Here is a 14622-nt window from a genome sequence, read left to right on the forward strand (position 1 = left end):
TTCTCACCTCATCAATGAAATCAGCATCAACATCGAGCTTCTTCCTGCATAACATCGTCTGCAGCTCTTCCAGACTAGTATCAATACAGCTTAGGAAGTTTTGGATTTTCTCTCTAATAAAATAGAAAAATCACAAACATTAGAATCTTGTGGCCTAACACCTGATTCCAGCAAATCCGGCAATACTAATGAACAGTGATCTCAGACACAGAAGAAAAGGTGGCCCATTAGGTTGGATATGTTTAACAATGAGACCAACATTCCGAGAGAGAAAATTAATCTGTAGATCCATAAAAAAAGAAGGCGGCAGGCTCCCCCTTAGCTAACCAAGTGTCAAAACCAAGCCCTTCCGGAACAATAAAGCTTCCCTTATTAAGGATTTTAAGGCATGCCGCCAGTTACTACATTTTGGGGCATGTTTGCTGCAGGTAGCCATGTTTGGAGTGAGGACAAGCCCCCTGCTTTTTTTTTTTTCTCTCTTTTTCTTTCGGTAGAAAAATTGCTGATAGTTGTATGTGCATATCTTTTTTTGGTAGAATTCGGTACTTTATGTACCCTTTGCCATCACACGGACGCTTGTGCTTTCGATCCAACATTTGTTTATTTTTGTTCTAAAGAACGATATTGGCAGCATAGTCCCAAGGGTAAGCAGGGGGCGCATATTTATCGGGGCAATTAATCCACTGGAAATACACCTGTTGTAGTGCCTATAAAGTCCACCAAATGGCCCTTTTTTCTTCTCCAAGCATTGGAAATATAAATGTATGTACTGTAGTTTGGTGTATATGGCATAATTATATATGATTGGTTAATATTTTTTGATACGATTGTAGACTGTATTGCGGATAGTCTTGCTCTTCCCCTGAGGAAGCCCAGGCTGGGCGAAACATGTTGGGAAGCATCATCTGTGCATTGCAGGAAACAGTCATGCGTGTTGTGATTGTCAAGTTCATTGTATCTTTTTTTTATTCAATGTAATTTTATTGATATAAATAAATTGTAAAAAAAACTTTTTTACAAGATTATTCAAACTATCATTACGCACCTTTAAAATCCCATAATCTACTGTCCTTTGTACAATTTTGATGGGGATGTGGTGCCATATGTTGATTGTCAACCACTCATCATTCTTCCAATTTTCACTTAATAAGGATTTTATGGCATGCTGCCAGTTACAAAATTTTGGATCTAATTTGGGGCATGTTTGCTGTGGGTAACCTTGTTTAGGTTGAGGACAAGCCCCCTGCTTGGTTTCAGTACCCAGCTAGCTATGCAGGTGACCCAGCATATAAGGCTTGGTAGCAGCAGATAACATTTTTTCCTTCTATAATATAAATATTATATTATTTGGCAGCACAGTGGCTAAATGGTTAGCACTTCTGCCTGGCAGTACTAGTGTCGTTGGTTCGAATCCCAACCATGGCACCATCTGCCTGGAGTTTGCATTTTCTCCCTGTGCCTGCGTGGGTTTCCTCCGGGTACTCCGGTTTCCTCCCACACTCCAAAGACATACTGGTAGGTTAATTGGCCCTAGTAAGTGTATGTATGGATGTGAGTTAGGAACCTTAGATTGTACGCCCCTTGAGGGTTAAGGACTGATGTGAATGTACAATATATATGTAAAGCTCTGCGTAAATGGACGGCGCTATATAAGTACACGTAATAAATAAATAAATATGATCTGGCTTGTCAGAGCCTCTACAGCCGACTTAAAGTGGAAGAAAAATCCACTTTGTAAGATGTACCTATGGTAAGCCTACAGGTAAGAGATATTCAAACAGCATGCAGCTGGTGACGTCACCGGTGCATGCATTCTGAAGGAACGGCATAGAGTGCCGGACCTTCAGAGCTCCGTGCCGCAGCCAAGTGCTACCCCTTGCATGCATGGGAATGACGTTATTGAACCCTGAAGGAAGACCGGGTGAAGATGGTGTTGCCGGGGAACCAAAACAGAGCGGCGCTGATGGGCTCTGTGTACAGGTAAGTCTGTCTTAATGTACTAATATGCAGTGCATACATTATACATTACATTATGACCTAAACTCGCAGCGGGGACTGTTGTTTTGTTTTTTTCCAGGTGGTTTACTATTGCTTTAACCCCTTGCCCTCCAGAGGATTTACCCCCCTTCCTGACCAGACCATTTTTGGTGATACGGTGCTGCGTTACTTTAACTGACAATTGTGAGGTCTGCAACGCTGCACCCAAATTAAATTTATGTCCTTTTTTTCTCCACAAATAGAGCTTTATTTTGGTGGTATTTGATTGTCTGTGCGTATTTAAATTTTTGTGCTATAAACAAAAAAAGACAGACACTTTTGAGGAAAAAAATATATATATTTTTGGCTTTTTGCTATTAAACATGTCCAGCAAAAAAATTTTTAAAAATCAAATTTCGTCAAAAATTTAGGCCAAAATGTATTCTGCGACATGCCTTTGCAAAAAAAAATTCCCAATACCTGTAAATTAATTGGTTTACGTGAAAGTTATAGCACTTACAAATGGCGATATATGTAATGGATTTAAACATTTTTTTTGTTAATTTTTACTAGTAATGGCGGCGATCATCAGGGTTAACCGTGTGCAGTTTTACTGTGTATGCTGTGTTTCACTGTAAGTACACTGCTTTGTATGGCTCTGCTCAGGGGCGGACTGACAACTCATGGGGCCCCTGGGCAATAGGGGATCATGGGGCCCCTGTGTCCTTGCCCAAACTCAAAAAAGCCTATGAAAAAGGTACCAGGGGCATCTCATGGGGCCCCCTACTGACCTCGGGCCCTTGGGCAGTGCCTGAGTTTCCAAATGGTCAGTCCGCCCCTGGCCTCCGCTATGTCATCTGAGATACTCAGAGATCGCTGGGTGCTGGCGAGTAATCACCAACTGGGACCCAGTGATTGACAGCCGAGGCCGCGAATGGCAGCACAGGTAGGTGCGCACACCCCCTACCCGGAACTGCAAAATCATGCATATATATGTGATTTTGCGCACCCCTGCTGCCCTGTAGAAGTTTTTCTGCTATAGGGCGGAGGGGAAGCGGTTAGAGTGGAACTCCAGGAATTCTCTTTTTTGCAAACTTTTATTGGTCGAGCTTAGCTTAATGTACGAGGTGTGTCCAGAATATAATGAGAATCAAGCTCCTACGCTCGAGAAGGGCTCTGTGAAAGGAGAAGCTGGCCAAAAAAAAAATGCAAGCGAATTTGGAACAGTGGTATGCGATAACATTTTGTGTGAAAGTGGGTAAAAGTGCATCAAAAACTTTGGAAATGGTGAGGAAAGCTTATGGAAAAGCTGAGTTATCATCTGCACAAGTGTAGCGAAGGCACAAGGCCTTCAAGGAAGGATGAGAAGGTGTTGATGAACGACAATCAGGACGCCCCTCTTTGTCAAAAAAGGAATAGAATATGGATGCAGTGAGGTCTGTTCTCAACCATGACCAACGACTCACTATCAGAAAGATTGCAGAAGAGACGGGAATTACCAAGTCAATTATTCATGAAATAGTGACTCAGGATAAGAACATGAGCAAAGTGTGCGCAAAACTTGTTCCAAAGAACTTGTCACCTGATCAGAAGGAACACCGTCAACTCGTTTGCCAAGACCTGTTGGCCTTTTATAGAGAGGATGATTCTTTGAGTTGAGTGATCACGAAAGATGAACCATGGGTGTTTATGATCCCGAGACAAAGAAACAAAGTTCACACCCACGTCACCTCACTCCAAGAAAACTCATTGTTTTTTCTTCTTTTTATTCCAGATGGAATTGTCCATAAGGAATTTGTACCTACTGCTCAAATGGTGAATCAAATATTTTACCTGAAAGTTCTTGGTCGTTTGAGACAAAGTTTGTCGTGTGCTTCCTGAGATCGGCTCAACTTGGATCCTTCATCACAATGCACCAAGTCACATTGCTTTGGTTGTCAAAAATTTTTTGCCAAAAAACACATCACGGTGCTTCCCCATCCACTCTACAGCCCCAACATGGCTCCTTGCAACTCTTTCATATTCCCAAAAATAAAGAAGGGTTTGAAAGGACACCATTTTGGTAGTGTGGATAACGTCCACTAGGCAGGCTCTGAATGCCATCCCACTTGAAGATTTCCAGGGATGCTATGAAGAATGGGAAAATCACTGGGAGCATTGTGTACAATCACAAGGTGCATACCATACATTGCTGCGAACGTCAGAGTGACAGCAATCATTCTAGTACTAGACCTCCTGTGTAACTCCAAACTGGTGAACTATAAAGGTTTCTAAAGTGTCACCTATTGATATTTTTAAGTACTGTAGTTTGGCGCCATTCCTGAGGCGTACGCAGTTTTAAAGCGGAACATGCTAGGTATCTATTTACTCGGCTTAACATCGTCTTTTATGTTTTATCAAAAAATTGGGTATTATATTGTGCTTGTGCTTATTAAAACTCATTATTTAGTATTTCATTCTGGAAAATTTGCGTTTGATAAACCACAGTGAAAATATTGTGCAACATAAAAAAAAAAAAAAAAAATTGCAGCACTTTATATTTAAACTCTAGGGCAGTGGTTCTTAACCTGGGTTCGATCGAACCCCAGGGGTTCGGTGAGTCAGTCTCGGGGGTTCGGCGGAGGTGACCCACACCCGACTCATATGATTTGTGATGACATGCCCCGCTTGTCCATCATTGGCTGCAGGTGGTCACGCAACATCGCTTAGCCCAGTGGTCGGCAAGCCGCGGCTCTTGTGTGCCAGGCGCCCGCTCCCCTCCCTCCTCTCGGGCGACAGGGACTCAAATGCAATGATTGGCCAGTCTCGCTGCCACTCACATCCTGATAGCCAGTGATTGGCTGTCAGGATGTGTGTAGGCGGGGCAGCGTGACGAACGTGAGAGGAGCTAGGCTCCTCTCACAGTCCGCCCTGAAGACCGGAACGGCGCGGGAATACAGCGAGAGGAACGCGCGGAGCAAAGGTAAGTGAATTGACACAGGGGGGACTTGGGGACTTAATATGGGGGTTGAATTAATATGGGGAACGAATTACTATAGGGGGGATGAATTACTATGGGGGATGAATTACTATATGGGGGATGTATTACTATGGGGGATGAATTATTATATGGGGGATGAATTACTATATGGGGGATGTATTACTATATGGGGGATGAATTACTATATGGGAGATGAATTACTATATGGGAGATGAATTACTATATGGGAGATGAATTACTATATGGGGGATGTATTACTATATGGGGGATGAATTACTATATGGGGGATGAATTACTATATGGGGGATGTATTACTATGGGGGATGAATTACTATATGGGGGATGAATTACTATGGGGGATGAATTACTATATGGGGGATGAATTACTATATGGGGGATGAATTACTATGGGGGATGAATTACTATATGGGGGATGAATTACTATGGGGGATGAATTACTATATGGGGGATGAATTACTATATGGGGGATGAATTACTATATGGGGGATGAATTACTATGGGGGATGAATTACTATATGGGGGATGAATTACTATATGGGGGATGAATTACTATGGGGGATGAATTACTATATGGGGGATGAATTACTATATGGGGGATGAATTACTATGGGGGATGAATTTTCATACCATTTGTTACAACATATCTTTGCGAGCAATCCTTTTCGAGGATGCTGGACATAAAGACGAAGAAAAGGAACAGACTTTGTTGCGAAAATGACATGAGAGTGGCACTTGCCAAGGTAATGCCGCGCATTTCTGAACTGGCCTCTGAAAGACAACAGCAGAAGTCACACTGATTTGCGGAAAATATTCATTATTTTGTTTTTGTGTGAAAATCATGTTTTAATGGTTTTGTTCTTTGTTCTTAATGGTTTTGTTCATTTTGTGCACCTATGTATAAATATATACCTATGTCTTGAATTTTAAAAATCATATTTTATTTTTCCAATTAAGAAGGGTTCGGTGAATGCGCATATGAAACTGGTGGGGTTCAGTACCTCCAAAAAGGTTAAGAACCACTGCTCTAGGGTCTCTGCTTAAAAAAAATATGTTTGGGGTTTCTTAAACACGTATTAAATGCAGCACGAGCCCCCCCACCTTTTTTTTCCAATCTGATCTCTCGTCTCTCCTTTTCGATTTATTCTTTTTCTTTAATACATAAAAACTCTTTTGGATGTGCAGAGATTCAGGCAGGCATAGACATGTGACTTCTGTACATTTTTGATTACTGTGATCTGAGGTTTTCTGGGCATAGGTTTCTACCCTGTGGCCAATTTCAGAGTCCCAGGGGCCTTTCTATAACCAATTAAACAAGTCATTTTACCATGTTTGGATGGACTGTTGGTACCTCATACGGATTCTTCTTCAATGTGGTATATAATGCTGTATCCCTCTGTGGATATTTTTGGAAATATACCTTGATGTGACTTGGAACATATGTTTGACAAAATGTATGGAATCAATGTTTTTAATATTATCTATTGCAATCCTCTAAATAAAAAAAATAAAAATAAAATTTGGGGATTCTAAGTAATTTTCAAGAAAAAAAAAAATGCAGATTTTTACATGCATGACAAGAATGTCCAAATTTTCCCTGATTGGAAGCGATTAATCAGATGTCCTACTTACCGGTATAACAATTCATTGCTGCTGGCTGCATCATTCTCATTCAGAATAGAACTGATCACGCTATCTGCATCCTCAGCGGAGTTTGCTTGCACTACATCCAGCGCTAGGCCCTCTTCCCCTGCAGAGCTACAGGGGACCAGATCTTCCTCAGTCAAGGACTGCAGCTGCAGAACTGAATCATCAATGATACTCTCCTGCACCGTTTCGCTGTGAAAGAATAAAAAAATAAATTTGAGTTTCCCAACTTACAAAAGAGAGACTATTCAAGTGATGGGTGCACAATACCCATAACTGCTGCCAGTGGTGGACAGACCATTCAGGAATTGCACTGATAAGTAAAGGTGCTGCAGTGTCAGAGCCTGTAATGCTGCAAACAATGTCCCTCAGGGTCTCTTAGAAACAAACATTTTGATAACCAGTCTTGTACAGCGCCACTGTGCTTAATACAGTCTTTAATCCCAGTGTCTGAAGCACATTTAGCAGACATCTGAATGCCCAAGTCAAGCCCTTTAACCACTTGACACCTGCTCACAGTACTGCAGGTGGGCAGCAGCTGCAGGCTAGACAACGTACCTGCATGTCGCTGCTTGCTTCCGGGTTTCAGGCGCGCGGGCCTCCTGCTGACCTATGCTGTGACTGCATACAGGAAAAGATTGTCAGCAGGTTTCAGCCAATGATTGTGGCACTATACCTGCTGATCAGCTGTGGCCAATCACAGTCCTGTGTTTACAAACACACACAACTCTGTACACAGACAGCGATCTGGCTGTTTCTTTTCCCTGTAATCATCTATGACTTCAGGGAGAAAAAGCAGCCAGATCTGTGAGTAAAAGCAGTACACTTGTTACACATATAGGAGAGTAAGAACAGAATTGGCGCTCGGAAGGAACCACAAGTAGTGAGATCCTAGTGTGAGTAAATGCAGCAAATAAAATCACATACAGTACAGATAAAACATGACATCTTAGGCATAAAGTCCAAAAATCCAAGAGTCCCAGATAGGGAAGGACAGGTGAAGGCAGCTCCCCATAGAGTGAAGCAGTACTCTGCAGGAGACAAAATTGGACAGAAGGGGGCGCCAATCTGAGTGTAGAGCAGTGGTTCTCAACCTTTCTAATGCCGCGACCCCTTAATACAGTTCCTCATGTTGTGGTGACCCCTAACCATAAAATTATTTTCGTTGCTACTTCATAACTGTAATTTTGCAGTGGGAGGAGTAGTGCCACGACATTGGTGTCAGTGGGAGGAATAGTGCCCCATCATTGATATCAGTGGTAGGAATAGTGCCCCATCATTGGTGTCAGTGGTAGGAATAGTGCCCCATCATTGGTGTCAGTGGGAGGAATAGTGCCCCATCATTGGTGTCAGTGGGAGGAATAGTGCCCCATCATAGGTGTCAGTGGGGGGAATAGTGCCCCATCATAGGTGTCAGTGGGGGGAATAGTGCCCCATCATTGGTGTCAGTGGGAGGAATAGTGCCCCATCATTGGTGTCAGTGGGAGGAATAGTGCCCCATCATAGGTGTCAGTGGGGGGAATAGTGCCCCATCATTGGTGTCAGTGGGGGGAATAGTGCCCCAACACTGGTGTCAGTGAGAGGAATAGTGCCCCATCGTTGGTGTCAGTGGGAGGAATAGTGCCCCATCGTTGGTATCAGTGGGAGGAATAGTGCCCCCATCATTGGTGTCAGTGGGAGGAATAGTGCCCCATCGTTGGTATCAGGGGGAGCAATAGTGCCCCAACATTGGTGTCAGTGGGAGGAATAGTGCCCCATCGTTGGTGTCAGTGGGAAGTATAGTGCCCCATCGTTGGTGTCAGTGGGAGGAATAGTGCCCCATCGTTGGTGTCAGGGGGAGGAATAGTGTCCCATCGTTGGTGTCAGGGGGAGGAATAGTGTCCCATCGTTGGTGTCAGGGGGAGGAATAGTGTCCCATCGTTGGTGTCAGTGGGAGGAATAGTGCCCCATCGTTGGTGTCAGTGGGAGGAATAGTGCCCCATCATAGGTGTCAGTGGGGGGAATAGTGCCCCATCATTGGTGTCAGTGGGGGGAATAGTGCCCCATCATTGGTGTCAGTGGGGGGAATAGTGCCCCATCATTGGTGTCAGTAGGGGGAATAGTGCCCCATCATTGGTGTCAGTAGGGGGAATAGTGCCCCATCATTGGTGTCAGTGGGGGGAATAATGCCCCATCATTGGTGTCAGTGGGGGGAATAATGCCCCATCATTGGTGTCAGTGGGGGGAATAGTGCCCCATCATTGGTGTCAGTGAGGGGAATAATGCCCCATCATTGGTGTCAGTGGGGGGAATAGTGCCCCATCATTGGTGTCAGTGGGGGGAATAGTGCCCCATCATTGGTGTCAGTGGGGGGAATAGTGCCCCATCATTGGTGTCAGTGGGGGGAATAGTGCCCCATCATTGGTGTCAGTGGGAGGAATAGTGCCCCATCACTGGTGTCAGTGGGAGGAATAGTGTCCCATCACTGATGTCAGTGGGAGGAAAAGTGTCCCATCACTGGTATCAGTGGGAGGAATAGTGCCCCAACACTGGTGTCAGTGGGAGGAATAGTGCCCCATCATTGGTATCAGTGGGAGGAATAGTGCCCCATCATTGGTGTCAGTGGGAGGAATAGTGCCCCATCATAGGTGTCAGTGGGGGGAATAGTGCCCCATCATTGGTGTCAGTGGGGGGAATAGTGCCCCAACACTGGTGTCAGTGAGAGGAATAGTGCCCCATCATTGGTATCAGTGGGAGGAATAGTGCCCCATCGTTGGTGTCAGTGGGAGGAATAGTGCCCCATCGTTGGTATCAGTGGGAGGAATAGTGCCCCCATCATTGGTGTCAGTGGGAGGAATAGTGCCCCATCATTGGTGTCAGTGGGAGGAATAGTGCCCCATCATTGGTATCAGTGGGAGGAATAGTGCCCCATCATTGGTGTCAGTGGGAGGAATAGTGCCCCATCATAGGTGTCAGTGGGGGGAATAGTGCCCCATCATTGGTGTCAGTGGGGGGAATAGTGCCCCAACACTGGTGTCAGTGAGAGGAATAGTGCCCCATCATTGGTATCAGTGGGAGGAATAGTGCCCCATCGTTGGTGTCAGTGGGAGGAATAGTGCCCCATCGTTGGTATCAGTGGGAGGAATAGTGCCCCCATCATTGGTGTCAGTGGGAGGAATAGTGCCCCATCGTTGGTATCAGGGGGAGCAATAGTGCCCCAACATTGGTGTCAGTGGGAGGAATAGTGCCCCATCGTTGGTATCAGAGGGAAGTATAGTGCCCCATCGTTGGTGTCAGTGGGAGGAATAGTGCCCCATTGTTGGTGTCAGGGGGAGGAATAGTGCCCCATCGTTGGTGTCAGGGGGAGGAATAGTGTCCCATCGTTGGTGTCAGTGGGAGGAATAGTGCCCCATCGTTGGTATCAGTGGGAGGAATAGTGCCCCATCGTTGGTGTCAGTGGGAGGAATAGTGTCCCATCGTTGGTGTCAGTGGGAGGAATAGTGCCCCATCGTTGGTGTCAGTGGGAGGAATAGTGCCCCATCATTGGTGTCAGTGGGAGGAATAGTGCCCCATCATAGGTGTCAGTGGGGGGAATAGTGCCCCATCATTGGTGTCAGTGGGGGGAATAGTGCCCCAACACTGGTGTCAGTGAGAGGAATAGTGCCCCATCATTGGTATCAGTGGGAGGAATAGTGCCCCATCGTTGGTGTCAGTGGGAGGAATAGTGCCCCCATCGTTGGTATCAGTGGGAGGAATAGTGCCCCCATCGTTGGTATCAGTGGGAGGAATAGTGCCCCCATCGTTGGTGTCAGTGGGAGGAATAGTGCCCCATCGTTGGTATCAGGGGGAGCAATAGTGCCCCAACTTTGGTGTCAGTGGGAGGAATAGTGCCCCATCGTTGGTATCAGAGGGAAGTATAGTGCCCCATCGTTGGTGTCAGTGGGAGGAATAGTGCCCCATTGTTAGTGTCAGGGGGAGGAATAGTGTCCCATCGTTGGTGTCAGTGGGAGGAATAGTGCCCCATCGTTGGTATCAGTGGGAGGAATAGTGCCCCATCGTTGGTGTCAGTGGGAGGAATAGTGCCCCATCATAGGTGTCAGTGGGGGGAATAGTGCCCCAACACTGGTGTCAGTGAGAGGAATAGTGCCCCATCATTGGTATCAGTGGGAGGAATAGTGTCCCATCGTTGGTGTCAGTGGGAGGAATAGTGCCCCATCGTTGGTGTCAGTGGGAGGAATAGTGCCCCATCATTGGTGTCAGTGGGAGGAATAGTGCCCCATCATAGGTGTCAGTGGGGGGAATAGTGCCCCATCATTGGTGTCAGTGGGGGGAATAGTGCCCCAACACTGGTGTCAGTGAGAGGAATAGTGCCCCATCATTGGTATCAGTGGGAGGAATAGTGCCCCATCGTTGGTGTCAGTGGGAGGAATAGTGCCCCATCGTTGGTGTCAGTGGGAGGAATAGTGCCCCCATCGTTGGTGTCAGTGGGAGGAATAGTGCCCCATCGTTAGTGTCAGGGGGAGGAATAGTGTCCCATCGTTGGTGTCAGGGGGAGGAATAGTGTCCCATCGTTGGTGTCAGTGGGAGGAATAGTGCCCCATCGTTGGTATCAGTGGGAGGAATAGTGCCCCATCATAGGTGTCAGTGGGGGGAATAGTGCCCCATCATAGGTGTCAGTGGGGGGAATAGTGCCCCATCATAGGTGTCAGTGGGGGGAATAGTGCCCCATCATAGGTGTCAGTGGGGGGAATAGTGCCCCATCATTGGTGTCAGTGGGGGGAATAGTGCCCCATCATTGGTGTCAGTGGGGGGAATAGTGCCCCATCGTTGGTGTCAGTGGGGGGAATAGTGCCCCATCGTTGGTGTCAGTGGGGGGAATAGTGCCCCATCGTTGGTGTCAGTGGGGGGAATAGTGCCCCATCGTTGGTGTCAGTGGGGGGAGGAATAGTGCCCCATCGTTGGTGTCAGTGGGGGGAGGAATAGTGCCCCATCGTTGGTGTCAGTGGGGGGAGGAATAGTGCCCCATTGTTGGTGTCAGTGGGGGGAGGAATAGTGCCCCATCGTTGGTGTCAGTGGGGGGAGGAATAGTGCCCCATCGTTGGTGTCAGTGGGGGGAGGAATAGTGCCCCATCGTTGGTGTCAGTGGGGGGAGGAATAGTGCCCCATCGTTGGTGTCAGTGGGGGGAGGAATAGTGCCCCATCGTTGGTGTCAGTGGGGGGAGGAATAGTGCCCCATCATTGGTATTAGTGACACCAATGATTGGGCACTATTCCTCCCACTGACACCAATGATACTTACCTTGCTGACCCCTGCTCCAGCCTGGGCTCGCTCGCTCCCTCCCTCTCCCATGGTACAGACACTTACCGGTCAGATGTCTTCCTTCTCCGGCCACTCTCCTCCTCTTCACTCGCTCGATCTTCGCGGTTCCGCTCGGCTCCTCCTTTCCAAGCTCCACCTCCTCGCCGGAGATTGGCCGCCTGTGTGCATCTCCTCAGCTACAGTTCCGGCGGCCAATCACCGACGAGGATTGATCCCGGGGGTGTGTCCAGATGACAGGGACGGCATGTCATCCCGCCCACACCTGGAGTCGGATAGAGGAGCGGTGTCTCGGTTCCTAAGGCCATCGGAAATATGTGTTTTCCGATGGTCTTAGGCGACACCTGGGAAAGTGTCGTTTGACCCCCAAAGGGGTCGCGACCCCCAGGTTGAGAACCGCTGGTGTAGAGGGTTCATTTTTTAATGGTATCAAATCTCCTGCACCACTGACAGCAGACAGCTCCTTCCCATTCATCCCGACAGGGACACACAAACACACTGCTGGCTGACAAAAGGCTTGCCAGAGGATGATTTTACACCATGCCTTTTTACTTCATACGTTTGTGAGTAGTTTTTACTCCTTTTGATACCATTAAAGAATTAACCCTCTACTCTACACTCAGATTGGTGCCCCCTTCTGTCCAATTTTGTTAGACATACAGTTAACCTCTTCACTGCCCTCCTGACCACCCTGACACTGAGCCAGTGCCATCAGTACAGTGCACAGGATTATTACTAATCACTGTATTAGTGTCACAAGCAATGTTATATGCCACGCCACACTAAGTCGCTGATCACCAAAATTATCAGTACAGCATCTTAGCTGTGTGAATTCCAGTATATATCACATAGTTTGTAGAAGATATAACTTTCACACAAACCAATTTATATTCATTTGTTTGTTTTATTTTTTTTTCACCAACGACATGTAGCAGATTACATTTTGGCCTAAACTTATGAACAAATTTGATTTTATTGGATATGTTTTATAACAAAGTATAAAATATTTTTTTTTTTTAATTTTTGGTCTTTTTTTGTTTATATAGTAAATAATAAAAAAACTCAGTAGTGATTAAATACTACCAAAATAAGGCTCTATTTGTGAAAAAAAGGTATATAAATTTAATTAGGGTTCAGTGTAGCATGACTGCACAATTACCAGTTAAAGTAGTGCAGTGTAGGATAGCAAAAAAAAATAAAAAAAAATGCCTTGGTCATGAAAAAAGTTAAGATCAAGTGGTTAAGAGACTGTGGACATGAGCATGGTCTTCTTGCTTTTGAAACGCACATCAAATGCAGGTCAGCAAATTCCTGCTGACTTTAAAGGAGCTGTGTGGATGACAGGGCAGTGTTCGTATTTCATTTCCTTGCACGCCGAAGGTCCTACTGCGGTATGTCTGAATGCAGCCATCGCATGGATATAGCTGCTTTAAACACTAACACCCAACGTAAGATGCGAGTCTGTTTGCCAGGGGAAAAAAATGGGGAAACCCAATCTGTAAATTTAATAAGACTGTCCTGCTGCCTGTCCTTCAGATCTTTGATCTCTTGAAAAGCTACAACTGCTGACCATCTTCAAAATTTGACACTTTTGCATGTGTTGGATGCTGAACCTTTGCTGCAGTCATGTTGTTCCACTCAATGGCCACTACATGACTGCAGCTCCACAGGGTCATACCAGTGACATTGTGGCCAACAGGTAAAACCACATTGCTGCAGTAGGTGGATGAGGAATCTGATACACCCGAGGTGGTGAACGCTGAAGATTCTTTGGTCATTGTGCAAAAGAGTAAAGATCTGTATAGCTCTTCCCTTAAAGCTTCCAGGAAATCAGACTCTTTGTAAAAACTACAGGCATTATATAAGTTTTTAAGTCCAAAAAGGGCATGACATCTCTTGAACTTATCCCTATTATTTATATCTGACAGGTTTATGGCTTTGCTGGAGCATATACTGACACTCGGGGCTGTGATATAAAAAAGAGGCACACACAGAAGCCGTGCCCAAACCTCCCCTCTACTGCCCATTCAGAGAAGCCTTTGTATTTTGTGAATAACGTCACAGAATACAAAGGCTTCTGTGATTGGGCAGGAGGAGGGGAGGGGCTGGCATAGCAGCTGCGGCTTAGACCTGAAGCATCAGTGTCGGGCTCCCAGACAATACAGGAACAGTCTTCCAGGAATGCAACAAGACTGTCAAGTCATGAAATAATGCAGATAAGCCCGGAAGATGTCATGCACCTTCTTGGACTTCACTCATAGCATTCCTACACTTTTTACAAAGTAGCTGAATTCCTGGAATTCAGCTTTAAAGCAGTGGTTCTCAAAGTGCGTAACACCAATACCAAAATGTCCTACAGATGGCACGACTGACCAGGTAGCATATTCCGTCTCCAAAGTGAACTGGCAGGGCAGCAGTCATACGATGCAGCACTGTTTACTAGAGATCAGCATGAATGGAAATAAGAGAAGTCACAACATCGAACCAAAAGGTATCCACGCTCTGGCAGCCATTGTGTTATTTGAACACGCTGCTCTTGCAAGGATTTGGCCATAGCAATGGGTGTCCAGACACTATAAAATATGAGTGTGTTACTGGTGGGGAAAGTATTGTTGGGGCTATATGTAACGACAAGACCTTAGTCTATTAGGTTCAGACTAAGGTTCTACCTGTACCCAGGTTCCTTCAGTTTTGGACTATGTAT

General features: G+C 46.0%; 1 protein-coding gene across 3 annotated transcripts in view; it reads right to left on the reverse strand.

Moving 5' to 3' along the window:
- Positions 1-14622, reverse strand: part of LOC149463402 (heat shock factor protein 3-like) — a 112174-nt gene that overhangs the window by 26443 nt on the left and 71109 nt on the right. For all 3 annotated transcript variants that reach the window (XR_016312403.1, XM_089674895.1, XM_089674896.1), the window contains exons 9-10: positions 6608-6814; positions 8-113 (exon numbers count right to left, since the gene is read on the reverse strand). Coding sequence is in view for 2 of the 3 variants with exons in the window: in XM_089674895.1 (XP_089531021.1) it covers positions 8-113; positions 6608-6814 (313 nt within the window). In the remaining variant the exon portion in view is untranslated. The remainder of the gene's footprint in view (positions 1-7; positions 114-6607; positions 6815-14622) is intronic.

Source organism: Staurois parvus, unplaced genomic scaffold (genome assembly GCF_062004578.1).
Source record: "Staurois parvus isolate SC_StPar_1 unplaced genomic scaffold, SC_StPar_1.0 ptg000154l, whole genome shotgun sequence".
Lineage (NCBI taxonomy): Eukaryota > Metazoa > Chordata > Amphibia > Anura > Ranidae > Staurois > Staurois parvus.